Source organism: Eschrichtius robustus, chromosome 4 (genome assembly GCF_028021215.1).
Source record: "Eschrichtius robustus isolate mEscRob2 chromosome 4, mEscRob2.pri, whole genome shotgun sequence".
Lineage (NCBI taxonomy): Eukaryota > Metazoa > Chordata > Mammalia > Artiodactyla > Eschrichtiidae > Eschrichtius > Eschrichtius robustus.
In genome coordinates this window covers 42,168,201-42,188,390 of record NC_090827.1, presented here as the reverse complement: position 1 = coordinate 42,188,390, position 20,190 = coordinate 42,168,201, and the positions used below count along the sequence as shown (strand labels likewise).

Below are 20,190 nucleotides of genomic sequence, written 5' to 3'. Positions count from 1 at the left end.
CCCCAACATTTGTTTACATGAAAGGTGGGCCCTGAAGCTCCTGGGGGCTCCGGCCTGTGCGCGTCCCCCGTGCCCTGTGTGGCCGACACTGCTCCCTGGCCCTTGTCCTCCCTCTCCCGTCCTCTGCAGCCTCCCACCCAGTACCAGGGGCTCGTTTGTCTTGTCACGTGGTTGCCCCTGAAAGTCAGTCTTCCAGCAAGAAGGGTGAGGCCAGACAGACTGCCTCCCGCTTAGTAGATCAAATTTTACACACAGGCCCAGTGTGTGAAAACCCGGAAAAATAGCATCCTCATCAAAGGCGGCCTTCCGCCTCATCTCCAGCCCCACCTGACAGTCTCAGGTGGGCGCAAGGTCCCTGGAACTCAGAAAACTCTTACAAATAAGCACCCAGAAGGATAATGAACACCAAGGCGGCCGCCTGATCTCGACTTCAGATATCACAGCTGTCAGTGCTTCAGCCAGTAACTTAATGTTATTTTAATGGTGCCTTTGGCATTTAATATCTATACATGTCCTCAGTAGTGGCAGGTTACATAGCGAGGCTTTGGAAAAGCGGCTGCTTTTGGCTAATTACGAGGCACCATGGAGCATACACCCAGCTCTGTGCTGTGAAACTGGGGACGGGAACTAATAAAGGCTCTGTTTACCCACCACCAAGTGAGGCTGTCAAGTATAGGGACTGCGCCACATTTAGGAAAGGGTTTTGGTTGCCTGGATGTCAGAGGAATACAAATGTTTATGACAGTGCTCAGCAGTAGCAGGATGATTAGATGGCCTGAGGGCAGAAGGAAACTCTGTATATACACATAAGAGCAAATGAATTGTTGCATTTGAAACCAAAGAGGAAAAAAACCTTCCCCTTCCTACTCCTCCTGCCCCAGCAAAGAAAACCTAGTGCAGATAATGTTAGGTTCAGAGGGAAGAGACTGGAACTGCGGGGGAATGCTGACAGCTGGGTTCAGATACAGATAGAGACATTTTTGGATTCTGTCGGCGTCCAGCATGTTTAAAGGAGGTGGGGTGAATCCTGGCTTCTGTAAGGCAATCACAGAACTAAACTAAAAATCTGATTGTGTGTCCCATGAGGGCATCTCCCTTACACACCATTGCCTTAGGGGATTTGCTTTTTAATTTTTCTACTTTGTTTTCTGTTTTTTTAAAAACTCACTGATCTTTTGGTGGAAAAAAAATGGTATTTGTTCATTGTGACAAACTTAAGTAATGCTGAAAAATATAAAGATTTTCCAATTCTACCACCTTGAAATAACTACCATTAATACTGGGTGAACGGGACTTCCCTGGCAGTCCAGTGGTTAAGACTCCGCGCTTCCATTGCAGGGGGCGCGGGTTCAGTCGCTGCTCGGGGAACTAAGATTCCACATGCTGCACGGCATGGCCAAAAATTTTTAAAAATTAAAAAATATATATATATATTGGGTGAACATCATCCCAGGCAGCTTTCTGTGCATACATAGAGTTAGCAGGGTGGATTGTGGGCTGGGCAGACAGGAGGTTAGAAAAATAAGGCTTGTGAAAATACGAGCTTTTAGTGTACTGTTTTTTAGTTTTATTTTTTAAGAAGCGTACAGTTCATTGGTTTTTAGTATAGTCACAAGGTTATAACCATCACCACTATCTAATTCCAGAACATTTTCATCACCGCAAAGACATAACCCTGCATCCAATTAGCAGTTTCGCCCCATTAACCCCTTACCCTAGGCAACTGCTAATCTACTGTCTGTCTCTATGGATTGGCCTAGTCTGGGCATTTAAGATAAATGGTCTCATACAATATGTGGCCTTTTGTGTCTGGCTTCTTTCACATAGTGTCATGTTTTCAAAGTCCATCTATGTTGTGTCAGTACTTCATGCCTTTTTATGGCTAAAGAATATCCCATCGTGTGGACAGAACCACATTTTGTCTACCATTCATCAGTAAGTGGACACTTGTGTTGTTTCCTGGTTTTGGCTCTTATGAATAATGCTGCTGTGAACATATATGTACACGGTTTTGTTGGCGCATATGTTTTCAAATTTCTTGGGGCTGTACCTATAGGAATGGAATCTCTGGTTCATGTGGTAATCATATGTTTAACATTTTGAGGACCTGCCGGACTGTTTTCCAAATGGGCTGCACCATTTTACAGTCCCCTCAGCAGTGTGTGAGGGTTCCAGTTTCTCCACATCCCCGCCAGCCCTTGTAATTGTCCTGCTTTTTGATTGTAGTCATCCTAGTAGGTGTAAAGTAGTAGCTCATGGTGTATTGATTTGCGTTTCCCTGATGACTAATTACATTGAGCATCTTATTTTTATAGTCTACTGTAAAATGTAACACATAAATGTGTTATAATTAATTTTTACTGAATCTGACAGAGGAATCCGAGTAGGCCTTAGGTTTTAGAAACCCTGGGAGGCAGAATGACTCTGGTTCCACTGGTTACTGGTGTTTCCTCTGACAGAACTGGAAGAGGTCCTACTAGTGATTGAATAACCAGGAGATGAGAAAGAAAGTTGACTGAGAAAATGACTCCTAAGGATGACAGATACGCAGAAGGAGTCACCCTGCCCTGGGAACGTTCTGAACTCCAAAGACTCTCCCACTTTACATCTAATTTATTATTAATCCACCTCTTGCCATTCGGCTCTCCCTTCCATGATTGTCCATTATTTTCATCCCTGACACGTTTCACTGCCCCTTCCCCCCAGGTGTCCCAACGGGGCTTCTGAGATTTACAGACCTCACCCCCTCAGCTCCCTGGGCCCCAGGGGAGTTAAGAGTTTGCTGCCATGAGGCAGCGCTGTCTTTCAGAAACAGAAACTCAAAGATTATTTATCATCGTGAGCAACCGCCTGGTAACTGTAGACAAAAGCACCCGGGCTTCTCTCACAGGATCCGGTTCTGTCTAATGAAGTGGCCCCCGTATCCTCCCCTCTCCAAGGACAGGGCACACCAGACTCCCACCTGCAGAATCACAACACCCCTGCTGCTAGCATGCCAGGGTCCTGAGCCTCTGGGGACTCGGGAGCCCCGGGCGTTGTCCAGACTGCTGGCCGGCCAGGCCCCAGGGGAGATCACGCCAGATGCCTACGTGTCTCCTCGGTGCGAGCCTGGAGTAGGTGCAGACGGTCCACCGTCTCCCAAGGATTGTCCCTCTGCTGCTTCCTGTGGGACCAGGCTGGACTGGGACTCCGCAGAGAGGGAAGTTGGATTTTAACACGCGAGTGTGCCATGTAAGCAATTTCCTCTTGTCTACTTTGGGGTCTACTTTAAACAGAAATCACCAAAAACCTTTTAATGTAGAAAATGTTACGTCGTGCAGTAAAACTTAGGAATGATTTAATGTCTTTTTCTCCCTTTTAGTGCGTCAGTTCTTTGCACATTTTCCTGTGCCCTGCTTCTCTTAAGGGCCTAGATTGATGTCTGTGCCTTTCTAGAAGAATGACCTTTCACGATACTTGCCTTTGCCCAGAGGGGCCCCCTCTCTGTCTGTCACCGCTCCCTCCCTGCCCTCTCCCTGGAACAGGTCTTTCCGCCACCCTCTGACCCTGGAAGCCCCAAACAGGCAGGGACAGGCCAGGAGCCTGTGTGCTCTCCTTTTGTCCTTCCCTCCAGATTCCTTAAAAATAGCTTTAGCTAGAGAAATGGTTGGGTAGTAGTTAGGAGGGCGTGTGCTCAGTCACCAGGAACTGAAGCCTGAGTTTCCGCCCCATGTGTCAGAGCCGGCTTCGGTAGTCGGGGTGTGATCGGGGGTCCCCAGCTTGCAGTACTCCCTACCCCGGTGGCCATTTATTAACCCAGATGACCGGCCCTGCACCAGGACCCCCTTGTGATGTGGTTTGTCTTGGGTGAGCAGCAGCAGGCCTGGGAGCCGCACGCCTGGCCAGAAACAATTGCACTTCGATAGCACTTCCCAGGGTGGTGATTAAACACGGACAAAAGCTGAGGATTTATGCCGCAGCACGAGGCTGGCAAGCACAGAGCCACGATGTCTGCAGCCAGGAGGCCAGGGGAGGCCGCAGAGTCTGGCCTGGAGGCGGCTGGGCCCCCTTCAGTGGCTCCCGCCCTGCTGGGCTACAGCCAGGAGGGCACTATCTGTGCCTTAAATAGGAACAAGCAGAGGATTGGATTCTGGAATCCACTGTGTCAGCCCAGGGGAGCTAATTTGGGAAGTGAGTAAGCTGATGTGTTCTAACTCTGGGAGTGGGAGAGCCCTGCAGCCACCGGGCATTTGCTCCTGGAGGCTGCTGAGGTGTGCTTCCCTAGGTCACTCCTTGGTACCCCTCCCCACCCTCTCAGGGAGCAGCCAGCCTCTCTGCATGTAAAAGCATCGTCCCAGCATTGTCCTGCTTCTCCTTCTGAAAGGTGTGGTTTGGCCTTGGTCCCTGACTGCCTCAGTTGCCTTTATTCTTGTTATTTTGGCCCAAGCAGATCCAACCAGTGTTTGGGCCTGTCGGGTCCCAGCTGTATTGGGTGCCAGGCAAAGGTTGACCCCTGGGCGGCCAGCTCAGCTCTGCACTTGCAGCCACAGTGGCTGCAGGGGCCTGTGACCACCAGGCGTTCAGCTCCTCCCAGGCCTGGGCTGCAAGCAGCGTCCACACCTGCGGGGCTTTCCTGTGAAGAGTTGCTGCGTAGATTCTCATAAGGGAGACCTTGCAGGTGATTTCTGTTATGAGCCAGGGATCTGATCTCTCTTGAGATCTCCAGCCTTGCTTCCTGAATGTTGGACATTTTCAACTAGAAACTTCTTTAGGAGACTCTGCAGATGAACAAAATAAACACTGGTCAAAATCTACCAGTAGGGGGTCATTTAATTAAATCATGATATTAGATTTTGTTGTTAATAAAAGAAAGTACTTCTGTAATCAGTGAAACAGAAGCAGGTTACAAATTGTATATGTGCTGTGGTCACAATTATGTTACAAAACAGAAAGAAAACCATGGAAGGGAAAATACCAGAATACTAACATTGGTCACCTTGAGGGGATGGGAATCGGGTAAGATTTCACTTTGTCTTTTCTGTATTTCCTTCCTTATTTTCTACAGTGAACACGTATTAAATTTTATAATTAGGAACAATGTTTTAAAATTGTAAGTCTTATTCAAGAGAAATAAATCTATCAGGGAAAGGGGGCAGAGAAGCTCTTCAGACACTGAGTCTGATCCGCATCACAGATTGTCTGTTCTCCGGTTCCTGTGCTGTGGGCACGCCATCAATACGTCTGCTGAGAGCAAGGGAGGTTCTTACCGGCTGTGTGCCCCTCTCTCCTCAATGCCTTTCTCATTGTCGGCTGAATACACATTTGAAGAATTGAGTTGGAGGCACTTATGTTCAGTATTTTTCTAAGAGCGGGGACAGGTCTGCGTATGCAGCCAGGGCTGTGTGGTGGTCGCCAGAGTGTGCCCTGTGGGGGCGCTTTCGGAAGGATGCCCCAGAGACGCCTCCGGACCACAGTCACCGTGGGTGCCCGACAGCCGAGCTGAAGGCACACTGTTCCGGGCAGGGGGGCTCCTGGCTGGAAAGTGCTCAGTGCTGACTGCTGGCTGAGCTGGAGGCTAACGGGATCCCCTCCCCTTCCAGCTCACACTAGAGAAACAGGCACTGTGGAAAACTGCCCTGGGACACCCCTTCTTTACAAATGTCTTCCTTTTTTTCCAACTTTATTAAGTTTGGGAATTGGTTATTTTTTTAAGTAGAAAAATACCCACACCGTCAACTGCTAATTATCCTAGCCAGGTTCGGGGCCACATCCACCTGTGGGGATGGATGTGGTAAGCCTTGGGCCCCGAGGATTGTGATTTATGTTTTTCGTTATTTTTCATTCTGTATCTTCGTTATGGGCCCCTCGCTCGCCCCCTCCCCGAAAAAACTCCCATTACCCAGCAGAGGCCGAGTTTTCATGACCCCTCTAAGTGCAGTGGTTCCCTCTTGCAGCCCGTGTGGCCCCATCCTTCACCAACATGTCACCGCAATTGATTGATTCAGTGGCATTCCCGTCAGCAGGGGCACTGTGAGTGATCATCTTCTCACACTCCCCGCCCTCCCTGCTGTGCCCTTGGAGTCGGCGAGTGGGGACGACCCGTCTCCGCCAGCGTCTGCACCGGCAGGGTCTCGGGCTCTGTTCTGAGGGCACAGCTCAGCGCGGGGAGGCCCCGGGTGTGTCTGCACGCGGCTGGGAATTCACTGACTGCTCTTCCACCCCAGCAAGTGGAGCTGGCAGAAGAGCTGACCCCGCCCCTCTCCGCCCGCAGGTGTTTGAGGAACTATGGAGGAGTAAGGGCAAGACCCCAGCACAGATGGTTGCAGAAAAGAAGCTTGAACTGGTGCAGGATGCAGAGGCGCTGGAGCAGCTCTGCCGCTCCATGCTGGAGGCGCATCCTCAAGTGGTAATTAGCCCCTCGGGGGAAGGGGGTCTTCACGCGCAGCGGCAGGTGGGCAGGGGGTTGCCGGCAGAGGCCCAGGGCCAGGGCCGCCTGAGGACTCAGCCAGGAGCCCCTCTGCTTCTCCCCCTTGCAGCCCAGCGGTGCTTCCTAATAACGGTTGGCCCGGTTTCATCAATAATCCCCCAGTTATTTTTGTCAGTTTTAAGCTAGAATCAAGAGATGAAATTAGGTGACTATTGGAAAAATACAGCTTTTCCTAGAAGGAAAACTCCCCCCTGGAGCTTAATCTCATGGAGTTTCGGTTGAAGGGGGTGTTAGCAAGTTTCGACCTCCCAGGCCTGCGGCCCTCTCCCAAGGTTGCCGAGCTCTGCTTTGTAAGAGGACCTCTCTATCAGGAAGCAGCAGGCAGCACTGCACAGGGGCAGAGACAGGGAAGCACTTCAGTTCCGTGCCTTTGAGAGCTGGGAAGAAAGGCAGAAGGGAACATTATTTGTAAATTACGGAGAAAATCCTTGACAGGAACATAGCTGGAAATCAAGTCATTCTGTGTTCTGAGCGTAGAACAAAATAGAACAGCTAAAATGAGGAGCATCCCTCCCTCCCCAAGTCTAATCATATCGTCCAGAGATACTTTTCAGTGGGGAATTAAATTGCTAGCATCCCTTTCAGAATGATACCACCTACCCAGACACTTGCGGGGACACTAACAGCTCTGTAAAGAGCTCTCGATAAGGAAAATGAGCTTGCGCAGGGTCTCGGCAATCTCCATCTTCCAGCCTCATCTGGAGTGACTGATAAAGACACACTTTTAGTTTCAGACTCAGAATGCAGCACCGCGCGCAGATACTCGCAGACGCTGTTGCCGATCAGAAGCAGGAGGTCGGGCGGGTGGCCCTGAAGGGGTTTCTGTTTGACAGGCACTCAGCGCCCCCTGCCCCGGCCCTTCCGGCCTGCCAGCCAGCCACTCCCCCACCCGGATGCTCGGGGAGCGTTGCCATCTCGTGGCTTCGTCTTCTAGCAAACGAGCTTCTTGGCAGGGAGTGGGGGGAGGAGAGCCCGCTGAGCCCCCGGAGGGTCGGGGGCTTCACGATCCGGCACCCGGGTCCCGCGCACCGAACCCTCAGCTGTGACACGTCACGGCCCTCCTCACTCCCTTTTAATCAGGGGACGGGCTAGCACACACCTCCTTTGCCAGAAGCCCAGAAACCTCCTCCGAAGGTCACCCCCTCCCCTTTTTCCTTTTCTCATTCTATATCTAATACAGAAAAAAGAAACTGAATTTAAGTTTCCATAAACGTAAACTTGATTTAAGATTTTTAGGCGAGAGCCTCTATTTTCTCCTCTAAAATAATCTGTCTTTAAAGGTCACGGATGTAAAGAAGGGAAACCCCAGGGCCATAAACAAACTGATTGGGTTGGTCCGAAGAGCGACTCTCGGCCGAGCGGATCCGACGGTGATAAAGGAGGTGCTGGAGAGGCAGCTGTCGTCGTGACGGCTTCGGGTCCCCCTGCCACAGCCGGGCTGGAGCCTGTGCGCTGACATCCTAGGCCCCAGCCTGACGCCCCGCCCGACCTGCACCTTGAGGTGCCACCTCCACGCAGACCAGGCCTGGCGCCGTTGTTCATCGACATCACACGCTTCCGGGGGAGGTGCAGCAGTGGTGAGAAACAGCACGTCCTAGTGCGCAGTGACGCCGAGCTCAACGCCACATGCTGTTTCAGATACTGTCACCGCCCTAGGAACACGTTTCATTCCGCAGGTCCCTCGACAAATGTTTTTAAGCCCATGCTAAGGGCCGGGCGTTGTTCCAGGTGCTGGGGATTAGCAATGATGAAGCGAGGCCATGATCTGGATGTGGTCTTTTGTTTGGGGCGCTCTCATTAGCCTTAGTACCAGGAATTAGCTGTATTCTCCCATCCACTGAGGAAAAGTGATGTTGCCCATTCAACGCCCAGGGATCCCAGAAGGCAGAGGTCTGAGAATAAATGATTTTTTTTTTTTTTTTTTTTTTGGTTAAAAAAGACAACAGAAGTTTTCAAATAAATTTAATGAATAAAATTTATACTGAAATATCACATAAAAAATTAACTTACACGTCGAAGATCGGGCAGTGGACAACCCCCCCTCCCCACCCTCAGACCGAAAGTTTTAAAAGGCGAAAAAAAAGCTGTAACATTAAACTGACTTGTTTTGCCTGGAAAGAATAAGATGGTAAGCTAGTAAATCAAAATCTTGACCTTTAATGGTAACTGTGGTACAGTTAACAGTAGTCCATGGAGGCTGCGTTGCCCTCACCCCTGTTCTCGTGGCAATAATACTATTTCTCCGTCGCACTGGGGCACCCCTTTGTTCACTGCACGCCTTTGTTACCTCTGACTGACAACACTAAAGACCAGTTTTGCAAGTGCTGTTTTTTAAAAGCACATGTCAAATAAACTGTGACATAAAATTTTTGGAGGCCCTGATTTTACACTGAATTCTCTCTTGTACTAAGAAGAGTACAAACATTTCCATCATGAACGGTGCTCCAGTGGCAGCTGGGGACCCGGAGGAGAGCCACCAACTTAGCAGCTCATGGTTCCTGGTTGCAGACGATCGCTCAGGACTTCTTCCCTAACTAGGAGTAAAGAGAGGACTGCCCCTCTTCCCAGCCAGAAAAGCAGGGACCAGTCATCTGGCTTATTTCAGACAAGCATGAAGAGGTAAGGTTTTTTAAAAAACTAACTTTTTAAAAAATGAGTGACTTAGAAGTGTTAAGAGAATACGGTACGTTACATCACCCAGGAAGCCGCGTGCCCCTTGCGCATCCCGTTGCAGTACTGAAAACTCCTGGGCCTGACAGTAAAATACTTTCATCAAACCTCTTTTCGAGGGAGAAAGGCAGGGCCAGTCCCCACCCCCCCAACCCCGTAGCTCCTGAGTCTGGAATCTGGCGGGATCATGATTTTGTAAGAAATGATAAGATTCAGTTTTGTTTTACAAACTCCATTTTCACCAAAGGTCTGGCTTCTTGGTCATCAACACTTACAGAAAGCACTGGACGATCTTTCCAGACCATTTTAAATCAAGGGCTTACTTAAGTGGGGTCTGGGGAGGGGCAGGGACAGCCAGATGAAGGCCATTTACCAACAATATCATGTCATATGTAAACCGTCTTATGGACTGATCAGGAGAAAAATGCCATTGCTGGGGTCAGGGGTAGAGGGAGGGCGGAATGGGTAAAGGGGGTCAACTATATGGTGGCAGACAGAAACTCAGCCTTTGATGGTGAATACACTGTAGTGTATGGAGAAGTCAAAATATAATGTTATACACGTGAAACATATAATGTTATAAACCAGTTACCTCAACACACAAGAAAGCACTTGATCTTTACAATGCTAACTAACTGTCATCCAGCTCTGACAATTGCTTGTTGTCTTGAAGGCCCACTTCTGAAATCCTAAAAATGAGATTGTGTTGTTATAACTGCTCATAGAAAGAAAAAAACATATCAAAGCACAGCGCAGATATCTTACTTGGAACCTGACTAGATATTCAAAATATATGTTTATCAAACACCCTAAGAAATTCACAAAGTATGGCTCTACTTGTAACTGGGCTTCAGTGAAATACAATTTTAAATACATTTTTGCATGAGTGTGAATTTAGTCTGGTTCTCTGTTTGCTATTCAGGGGGAAATCTCATTAAAAGGTATGAGTTGGCGCCATAGGTGAAGCCAGTGCCATCTGTCATTGGAGCCCACACACCTGGAGGCTGGGAGGGCAACATGCTGGAAGACTGGCTCCCCCGGGTGGGCCTGCACCAGCTCGGCCTGGTCAGGCCCAAACCGGGTGCCCTGTGGCTTGAGGAGGAGGTTGGTTGGTCGGCTGGTTCTGGGGGGAGGGGAGGAATGGCGGCCTCAGCACTCGGCATGCTACCTGGCACAGGATCAGTTTTTAGCAAAAGTTCATTAAGTTTATAAAACAAAATTAATCGACAACCTTTTGTGGGAGTCCCTCTGTATGAGGGGTGGGTGCTGCCATCCACTAGGCTTTTAAACTCTGGGTCTAGGAAGGAGCTTCTTGACTCTGTCCAGGCTTATGCGTCAAGGTGAACTTCTGTTCCCATCTTTTAAGATGTAGACAACCCAGGGGAAAAAACGTCATTATTTATACCAAGTTAAGGATGTTTTTAGCTGAGCTCCCTCCCTCCCTTCTTTTTGGTAATTATGGCTAATCTGGAAGAAGGCTATGAATTGTTTTCAAGTAAACACTCTCCTAGAGCTTTGCGTTGGTTGGTTAGTTCAATATATAGCTTACGGCCAGGACCCACGATCCATATTGTATTTTTCATATCTGATGAATTTAGCCGCATCATTTCAAGGATTCCACATAGGACTATTTGAAAAAAACCACTAGATCTATATGAAAGGCCTTGTTACTTACCCACCACCAAAAGCAGCATGGAAATGGCTGCCATGCCTCTTCAGCAGATTTTAGACAAGTTGCCTTTGTGGATTATTTGTGAACAGAGCGGACCCTCGATGGTGAGATGGAAAGCGCTGATTGAAATCCTCTCTTGTCTCCCTTAGACGTCTCAGCAAAAATCATTTAAGTAATATTGTCAACACCAAATAATCTCTTTTAAAATATCTGCAGGGCAAAATGGTACCTCGTTATAGGTGGGCCTTTTCTAGCCTTGTCCCAATAAAAAGTCAGCTGCTGCCCTAAGAAGCACAGACTTGTGCAGCCTCAGCTCCGTGAAATGCATAATCTGGCCTAAGAGCTACCATAACCCTTGTCCGGTTCGGAAAGCACACAGTAAATCTAAGGTTCCCCAAAGATGCCTGAAATATGTATGGAACGCATGCGGGCAGACCCTACTGGCTGCCTTGTTCCTTGTGTGGGTGACAGGAACAAAATTCACAATGATGACTGGACAGGGAGGGGCATTCCCAGCTAAAATCGGCCCCTGTCTTAGGGTTCCAAGTGCAGAGGCCGAAGAACTTTGCCCCTGTCCCTCTGGTCCCTACAAAGCCTCAGCGAAAATCTTTCACTGAAGCCCCTGTTTATCCAGTTAATGAGCTGCCAGGATGATCTGTCCTCCAAAACAAGTAATGGCCTAATAAACGCCTGAACATAGAGAGGATTTACTGAGGCAAAATTATCCCGAAAACAATTCTTAGTCTTTTGAGAGCTCTTTCTAAAGCGTTAGGTTTATGATGGTCATTCAAAAAGGAAAAAAAAAGTCAACTCCATTTTCTTAAAATGTTTCCTCCGTGATGTGATTTAAGAATGGAGTATAAACCGGTTTGACAGTGTTCTGTCATAAGCTGTTATCTGATGGAGAATGAGTGTTGTGTGATTTACAGTCTGATGGCTGAAGCGAGAAGGGGCCGAGAATATCTTCTTAATGACTTAAAGCGTTGTGGCCTCAGCTACAGAGGGCTGCTGTTCAGGAAGAGCTAATACCGCAAGGCTGGCTGGGACGCGAGGTGAGCCACAAATTACCCCGGCCTAGCCAGTGACTCGAAGTAGCACATGCAGTAACAGCTGTCCCGCAATAAAGTGTTGCATAAAAATGGCCAAGCGTGCCAGCCATTTCAGTAAATACACGGCTGGTAGTTAGCAATTACATTGACCCATCCCTGGGTGAGAGCTGGGCCTGCGCTGCAGACATTCACCGTCACACCGGTGACACATCCCACCCCCGCCGGGGCCGCACTTCCCAAGGAGAGCAGCCCAGGCACACTGACCCACGTTCAGAACGGGCAGCCTACCCACAACCCCAAACCTCTGAACACAGCTGGAAACCCACCCACACTGACCCTGGCAACCAGGCTGATTCAGAGACATCAAAAACGACTTTCAACCCCGAGTACCATGGGCTGCCCAAAATGAACAGGTAACCTGAACAGTCACGTATCCTGTCTCTAGATTCTACTCATACGAGGATGCTCTCCTGACAACACCCTGGACCCCTGGGTGTCTTAATGGATTGAAAATCAACAACTGCATCAGACCTAAGTAAAAGCCACTTGATGAGGAAAAGGTACCCCTGAGGACCCGCGGAAGAAGTGAATGCGTCCTCCCTACACGTGACAGAGACATCGATTCCAACCCCAGCCCGTCGAAGTATTTTACTAATAAGTCAAATGGGGACCATTTCACAATTCTTCTCAGTACCAGGGAAGGAAAGGAAGTACCTACTAATAAAACCACATCTCTGATTGGTTACTCCAGCATTCCCATTTCATGTCTGGGAATCTGTAATTTACTCCATAAAACTGTATTTTAGGCTAAACTCGACCTGGAATCGCTTTAAAATTTTAAAAACAAACGTTTTTAAACATTTGGCCACTTCCAAAAATCAATTTTAAGTATCCCAGTGCTCTCCTATATTTTGAACCACAAAATCCACTCCACCTAGAACTTTACGTCAGACTCTGAGTTGTGAATCAAGGTGAAGGATGTGATGTGCCAGGAACCGGTGACTCACCTCTGCTGCCTGGGGCCACCAGGCTCGACACAGCGACGCCAACCTCAGGGGCTGCACCAAAGCCCGTGTCCACTGAGTCCTGGGAGCCTGTCGCATGCAAAAGCATCCACGCACTGGCACATTTTAAAGCATGCCAAGTATCGTTCAAAATCCTTCCCCAAACTCATTGCAAAAGAGATTTCTAAGGGTGTCACCTATTACTTTATGACTAGAATATTCTACTTCATTACCGAGATTTTTCCCATCAAGGAATTCCCATCGCCACCCCCTGCTGTTCAGTATCTTCCTATCTATCTGCCTAGATCAATGTTCATTCCTCCAAACCCCCCAGGATTTGTTCTTCTCCTACTTTAGCTTCCGGTTTCTGCTGTGTTCCCTCTCGCATGTCCACACCACCCCCGAACCATCCTTAACCTAACCCACCTGGCTGTTCCCCTCAACTGCATGGGTTCACCAGTTCCCTAGCATATATTTCCAGATCCATTTTCTGACTTCATTTTGAGAAACCCTGGACTCAGTACTCTGGTGGAGGGCTGCAGTGGTTTCAGAAACCTGAACCGGTGTCCACCTCCAAATAGATTGGGTTGTCATGTGGGTTTGCTACCAGCACCCCACCATGGGAGTTAGTTAGTTAATTTTCCCGCCTCTCACCCCACACCAGTCATCTCTGTCCTCCTTTAAAGCAAATCTACTTTTTTTTTTAAGTACCTACTTAAAAAAATACTCTTGCCCAGATGATGCCTTCCACAAAGGGAACTGTGGTTTTCTATAATAGAGCAACACGGACTCAAGGAGAAGAATCGACACCATCACCAGATAATGGAGAGACGTGGAAATCAGACCAGCAAGCTGAAGAATATGGCTCTCAGACGTGACTTTAGCATCTTATATACCTGGTGAGTCCAAACTGGAAGATAAATACTTGTGCAAAACAAAGTTGGAGGACAATACAGTACAGCTGAAACTCATCTTCTGCTCCTCGCTCTCGGTCTCTGAGCCACTGACTTTTCCAGTAGAGACACTTATGCAAATACAAGTGGATGTCGGGAAGCCAAGAGCAGGCCAGTCCGCTGGGCCTCGTACATTCTGGCTGCTGCACCGCAGCCGGGCAAACCATCTTTCAAGACAAGTTTGAAGTCAGAAATGTACAACGAATCACTATCTTTGGTTCCTTGCCTAGACTTGGAAGCACCGCGAAGCTGGGCTCCTGAGAGCCACCCAGCCCCGGCCAGAGCTCCTGAGGCTTCATTCCAGGACTGGCTCACTCGCTTCAAGATCCCTGAAACACAAAAGGCAGCCTCGGCTCTGCAGCGTCTCAGATGATGTGCTTCTCTCCTCCACGCCCCTCCTATACTAGGGCCTGATTAAAACCAAACCAGTGCTCCTGAGGCACCACCACCAGCCCTGTGACTGCCCCCGGGGCTCAGCAAGATGCCCGCAGAAAGAACAGAGAGACCCGGGGCCTCCAATTTCCTTCCAAACGGGTCGGAGGTTGGGGGTCGGGGGGGGGGGGGTCCATCCTGCTTACGTGTTTCTCACCTGCCCACAGAACAGGAGAGTGGACTCTAATATCCATGAATATCAGTCTTTTATTGTCTCGTTCTTTTTTAGCCCACAATTATTTTGTGTGTTTGCCCCTCTCTCTGTGGTAGGAGACCATGGCTGTAAGTATAATTACACCTGGCAGAGCAGGCGGCAGAGCAGGCTGCAGAGCAGAGAGGCACTAATACATCACGGTGGGGCCTCCTGATGAACCCCATTACTCAGAAGGCAGCGTTTCTGTGTGGAGTGAGGCCCCAGCAGGCACTTGGCTTGGCGGAGCTCCCCGCGACCTGTTTGCCTTTACGTCCTGGTTCCCTAAGTGGCTGTACAGTTCCTGTTTCTCTACAAAGTGAAACATATTAGAAAAAGGAAACAGATTTTAAAACAATTACCAAGGTTTGTACAGATTGTATTTAGTTTACTTTTATCCTTTCCCCCACACCATACCCCTCCAAAAAAACCCACTATGAGATAGACAGTTTCACAGATGAATCAGTTTGTTTTTCATAAAACAAACACTTAAAAAAATAATGATGGTTGTCTTCTTACATAAGCATATACCACGCTTTGTTCATCACACTGATCAAAGTCCTAAAAGCCAAAGTAACATTTTGCATAGGCATAGTTCATTTTGTGCAAATCTTACTAAAATAAGGCTATTTTCAGTGTTTAGGTAGTGATATACTGAGCAGAGAAAGCCCTCGAGCAACAAGAACATTTCCCTGCATTCCAAATTCCCTCCAACTACATCTGACTTCCCAGGCAGAGAGCTGAGACCAGTGGATTTGCCTGCACTCTAAGGCAACACGTGTTGGGCGGAATACAAGCCTTGGAAGTAAAATGCAAAGGGACGGATGCTGTGTGCTTGTGTGACGGAGGCAAGAAGGGCTCCATCTTTATTCTTCTCTTTATAAGACGGAAGCCATGACGCAGAAGGCCACAGGGGCAGGTGTGCGTTCTTGTGTGCTGTTGAAGGGCCGGCCTTCTGAGGTGGGCACCTCCAGAAATCACTGACTCCCGGTGTTCGCTGGGTGTGATCTAAGCTGCCAGCTGAGTGACTCCGAGGGATGGGAGAATAAGGACCAAGAACTCTGAGGAGGAAAAACTGAGCCAAGACTTAGATTCTAGGGGGTACAAGGTGGGAAGATCTGGCTGGGGAGACGAGGTGCACAGAAAACCCCCCTCCCCACGTATCAAGTATCGTCAGGAAGTCTCAAAGTAGAGGTGTCTGTAAGCAGCTTTGCATTTAACGTTCAGTCAAGACACTAAAACCTTAAAAAAACAAGAACCTCTATGTGAAAAGAAAAAGCTAACAGTGGCTGTCATCCAAGTCGCCCAGGATCTTGCAGCAGAGAATGGAGTGTTCCTGGGCCAAGGCAGCCAGCTCCTTCAGGAACTCGGGGAAGAGGGCGGCCGCCAGCATGGCGTCCCGCACGGGCGGGGGCAGGTTGGGGGGCGCCCCGGCTGCCTTGGCTCTGTTCGTCAGGAAGGGCTGAAGCACTCGTGGGGGGCCATCCAGGAAACTCCTGCCGCTCCCTGTCCTGGAGGCGTCCTGAACGGGATCTGAAACTAGAAGGAAGACGGCCATGGTGATCCTCCAGAGCCCTTCCAGCCCACCCCTTAAATGAAGTGTGTGTGCTGCGGGGTGTGGAGTGGAGTGTCTCGTGCGGGCTCAGCTCCCGCTCTGACTGGAGTCTCAAGACATGGCCCCCAGTCCCCCCCCCCCCACTCCACTCTGAGACACACGGATCTGCCCAGATCAGCTCCAGCACTGGGCATGTGACATGAGAGTTTGATCCCAAATCCTGTAGGACGACCTTCATGTAGAAACTGTGGCAAGAATATAGGTTTATCAAGAACCCTCCCCGCCCAGGGCGTGGCGAGGGGGGAGAAGGAAAAAGGCACGTCCTGCGGCCGCATCAACCAAGTGAGGACACAGGTCACTGCGATGGTTATTTAGGGGCGTCCAGGGGCCCCACCTGCTCTCCTGGCCTCCCAGGGTCGGGGTGACCGTCCGCCCTTTGCCAGCTGAGCCCTGACCCCTGACCACCCGGCAGAGCTGCAGGAGGCCGCCTGGGTTACACCACGCCCTGCTGTCCGCAGCCCGGGCTCCGGCCTCCTGGGCTCCCTGCTGACCCCCAGCCCCTTCTGGCCAGGACTTCCAGCCTTTGTGGAGAATAGAATGGAAGAAGGCTTTTAAAGGCTGGAAATAACGGAGAGGAAGCTGGGTGCTGATAAGACCAGACTGGGAACTTCCCACCGCCGTGGGCAGCTCGTGGCAGCAAGTGGCTTGGACCTTCCCTTCAAGGAAGGTTTCCAGGAGTTTCGATTTCAGTTTCAAAAATGTAGGTCTAAGATGATATGAACCAAACTTCAACATACCCAAGTGATTTGCATTTTCATATCAAATCAGTTTTACCAATTAAAATGGTTCAACTTTCCCAACTATTTAATTCCTGAAGCTCTCCGGCCTTCACATTGACAGGAATTATTTATGCCTTCTTCTGCCCCTGACTCAAACCGACTCATTTCTCCTTATAAATCATTATATTCAAGCTCTTCATTATTTTGGCTGCTTTTTAGAATTCAGTCCCATTTTTCAACACTCTTCTCAGAGTGTCGCTTAACTGTGGTACTAAAAATTCTTGACATTTATAGTGCTTTCCACATCTCACTACTATCGTCTTTAGTGTTAAAAAAAAAAAAAAAAACTTCCGCTTTACTGCTTTAAATATCCTTTTAGATTAAAGCTTATCACAGTTCATGCCATAAAGAACTGGAGAAGTTGTTGAGAATCTGCTGCTACCTTTCAGCAGAAACTCACAATATGTCTTGACAACAGAGTGAGGACGAAAGTGTTGACCTCCCTGAGGACACTGCCAGCCTTGGGGGACCAGGCCTGAGTACCTCCACCCCAGCCCTCCAGCACTGCGGCACCCGGCTCTCCAAAGGGCCTGGCGAGGCTCACCCAGGAAGCTGGGCTGATGCCGCGGGGGATGGGACACGCCGGGCACCAGCCCCAGAGCCACACTGCTCGTGCTGGTTCCCCCACCTGGCATTCCCTTGCCCGTGTCTGCACACCTAAACCTCACCAGGCTTAGACTCTGCCACTTACTGGCTGAGCGACATCAGGCAGGTTGCTTTACCTCTCTGTATTTTAATGTCCTCATCTGTCAAAATCTCACGGCTGTAAGGATTAAGTGAGTCAATAGGTGTAACGTACACAAGGACCTCTTGGTAAGCGTCAGCCATCACACCACCGTCAATTCAGCCGTCACTGACTTTACAGACCACTCCCGTTTCCTGCCCTGGAAGCGATGCCCTGCTCTAGCCTCCCCCTCATTTTATTTACCAACTGGGGCTTGCAGTGCCCTTCAGACTTGTGTTGCTGTTTATGTTCTTTCTCCTCTACCAGGCTTTCAGGTTTCTGAGAGCTGAGCCCCTAAGCGATGTGTCCTTCGTGGCCCCTAACACGCTTCCTCACCCACAGAGGAAGCTAATAAACATCTGCTGAATGAACGAGGGAAGGGACCGACCAACGTCAGGTCCTCCCTATACCTGATCTTCCTGGAGCTGGTTCATTTCCTCATCTCCGTCTTTCTCTTTCAAATTCACTCCTCTTTTCCCCCAAAAGGGCTTTTGTGGATCATTTATCCAGCTCGATCCATGAATTTAAAAAGTGTCATCGCTTAGGCTCATTTACCCAGCTTGAATCTAAGAATCAACACTGTCTTCGCTAATGAAGGCAGGCGGGCGCCCAGGGAGGGAGACGGAGGGCCAGCAGGGAAGTCCTGGCGGTGGTTCTGTCCCGTCAGCGTGGGACTGGCCCTTCCGTGAGTCAGACTCAACTCAAAGACAAGGAGACCCGAGTTACGGTCCCTACCTGGCAACCAGCTAATCACATAACGTCTCAGTTTCCTTTTCCACACGATGGGGATAATACCTACCTGGCCCCCTTCTAGAACCAGAGATCAGTGAAAGGACTCTGAATACAGGTAAATACTAGAAAATACCACCTCTGTGGCTTGAAGGGAAAATGAAAAGACTGGCAAGTAGCTGAGCCTCAGAGACCAACAGTCTCAAGGGTGGCAATGTGACAGGGGCACAGGAAGTCCACCCGGACTTCTACTTCTGTTGGAAGCGTTAGGAGGCTGGTTTCACCAGGGCCTGCGTGATGGAGCAGCTCGGGCTGCGGGCGCCCCTCGTAAAAGGGCCCAGGGCACGGGTGCAGCACCCGGAGGGGAGGCAGGGAGGAGGGAAGTATAAGTAAACATCAGAACCGGGAGTGGTTTCCTGAAATGTTGCCCTGGGTCTGAAAAGCCACAACAAAGGGTTTTCAAGATACTACTGGGAAGACTTGAGAAGTTAGGAGAGAAATCCGTTACCCCTCACCTCCCTGTCAGCGGCATCAGACAAGGTGCACAGCACACGGACATGGACACCCCAGTATGTGGCCTCTTACAGGATTCTAATCACTCATGGCTCTGCGTCCCGGTGAGAATAGGGCTCCTAGATTCATCTCATTTATAGGCAATCACATCACACGCGAGGCTTCAGCTTTGTACAAGGGGACGGAGACCTTCGTCATTCTGTGAGTTGAGAGATTTTTGAAGTTGAGGGGAGGGTGTCACTTTGCCAACCTCAACGAAGTTAGGAGGTTAATCTGAAAAATTCCATCAAGCAGAAGCCTTCTATCCCGAGAGTAGCTTCCTACTAGTCAATGTCCCCTGAGGGTCACAGACCTTGGAAATCATCTGCCACAGCTGCCTAATTGACAACCTTACGCAGTGGGAACAAGATCCCCCTGGGCACGTATCTGGCAGCCGCAACCATCAGTCTGAGGCCAGGACAGAGCACAAGGCACGCTCACCCGTGTAAGTCAAGTGTAAGTCAAGGAGGCTGGTCAGGGTGTGTAGGCGCCCGAGCTTAGTGATCCTGGCTGACCACCCGGGCCTCTAACTTCAGCTTCCTTCTATGCAAATGAAGCTAACAGTACCTTTCTTGCCCATTGCACAGTGCTGTTTGAAAAGTAAAACTGTCTGGGAAAGCACTTTACAAACTGCAAGATACAAGTGAAGACCAAGCCCAGAGTGCAGTGTGGGGAGACTCAAGTCACCTTCTGTCTGGAAGACTGCAAGAACTGCCATAATCCCTTGCAGCTCTTCCCATCAAGAGGCGGGGGTCTGCTCCACTCCTGCACCTGGGCTGACCCAGTGGCTTGGCCAACAGAATACAGCAGAATCGACCCGGTGGAGTCCCGAGCTGGTGCCTCAAGAGACTGCGTGTGCTCCTTCTCTCACTCTTGCAAACCTACAGCCATGAAGCTGCCAAGCCAGGGCTAACCTGCTGGATGACGAGAAACACGGACCCCCATCACCACGGTCAGCAGCCACCCCTGTGAGCCGGGCCATCCCAGATGCCCAGCCACCCGCTGATGGCAGCCCCCGAGAGAATCCTGCATGCATCAGCCACGCCCACCCGGACCAGCAGATCACCCGGGCAACCACACAGACTCACGAGCACATGTGATGGCTTTGTCTTGAGCCCCTGAGCTTTTGTGGTGGTCTGTTATGCGTCTCTCGCAGGGTGAGCCACGCAGCGTGCCCCTGCTCAGGAGGGACAAGCCAACAGGCTGACTGTCCACGGGGCTAGGAGAGGCCACGTGGGGCCCGCAGGCCACCTTCCCACAGGCGTGGGCGCTCCTCCCTTCCAGAGATGGCCCGCCTGCTCTCATTCAGGGCCAAGGCTAGAAGCTGCCCCTCATTTCACCACTGGCACAGGGGC

The 20,190-nt window shown here is 49.9% G+C and overlaps 2 protein-coding genes across 6 annotated transcripts in view; one reads left to right on the top strand and one right to left on the bottom strand.

Moving 5' to 3' along the window:
• GATB (glutamyl-tRNA amidotransferase subunit B) overlaps positions 1-20,190 on the top strand; it is a 93,890-nt gene that overhangs the window by 66,963 nt on the left and 6,737 nt on the right. For 3 of the 5 annotated variants that reach the window (XM_068542627.1, XM_068542626.1, XM_068542625.1), the window contains 2 exons: positions 6,251-6,385; positions 7,747-10,011. In XM_068542627.1, the coding sequence (XP_068398728.1) occupies positions 6,251-6,385; positions 7,747-7,875 (264 nt within the window). In that variant the 3' untranslated portion in view covers positions 7,876-10,011. Of the gene's footprint in view, positions 1-6,250; positions 6,386-7,746; positions 10,012-20,190 lie in introns of those variants that run through there. The other 2 variants (XR_011073903.1, XR_011073902.1) reach the window with 1 other exon arrangement.
• Positions 15,716-20,190, bottom strand: part of FHIP1A (FHF complex subunit HOOK interacting protein 1A) — a 101,052-nt gene continuing 96,577 nt past the window's right edge. The window contains exon 11 of the mRNA XM_068542624.1: positions 15,716-15,969. Coding sequence (XP_068398725.1) covers positions 15,716-15,969 — 254 coding nt within the window. The remainder of the gene's footprint in view (positions 15,970-20,190) is intronic.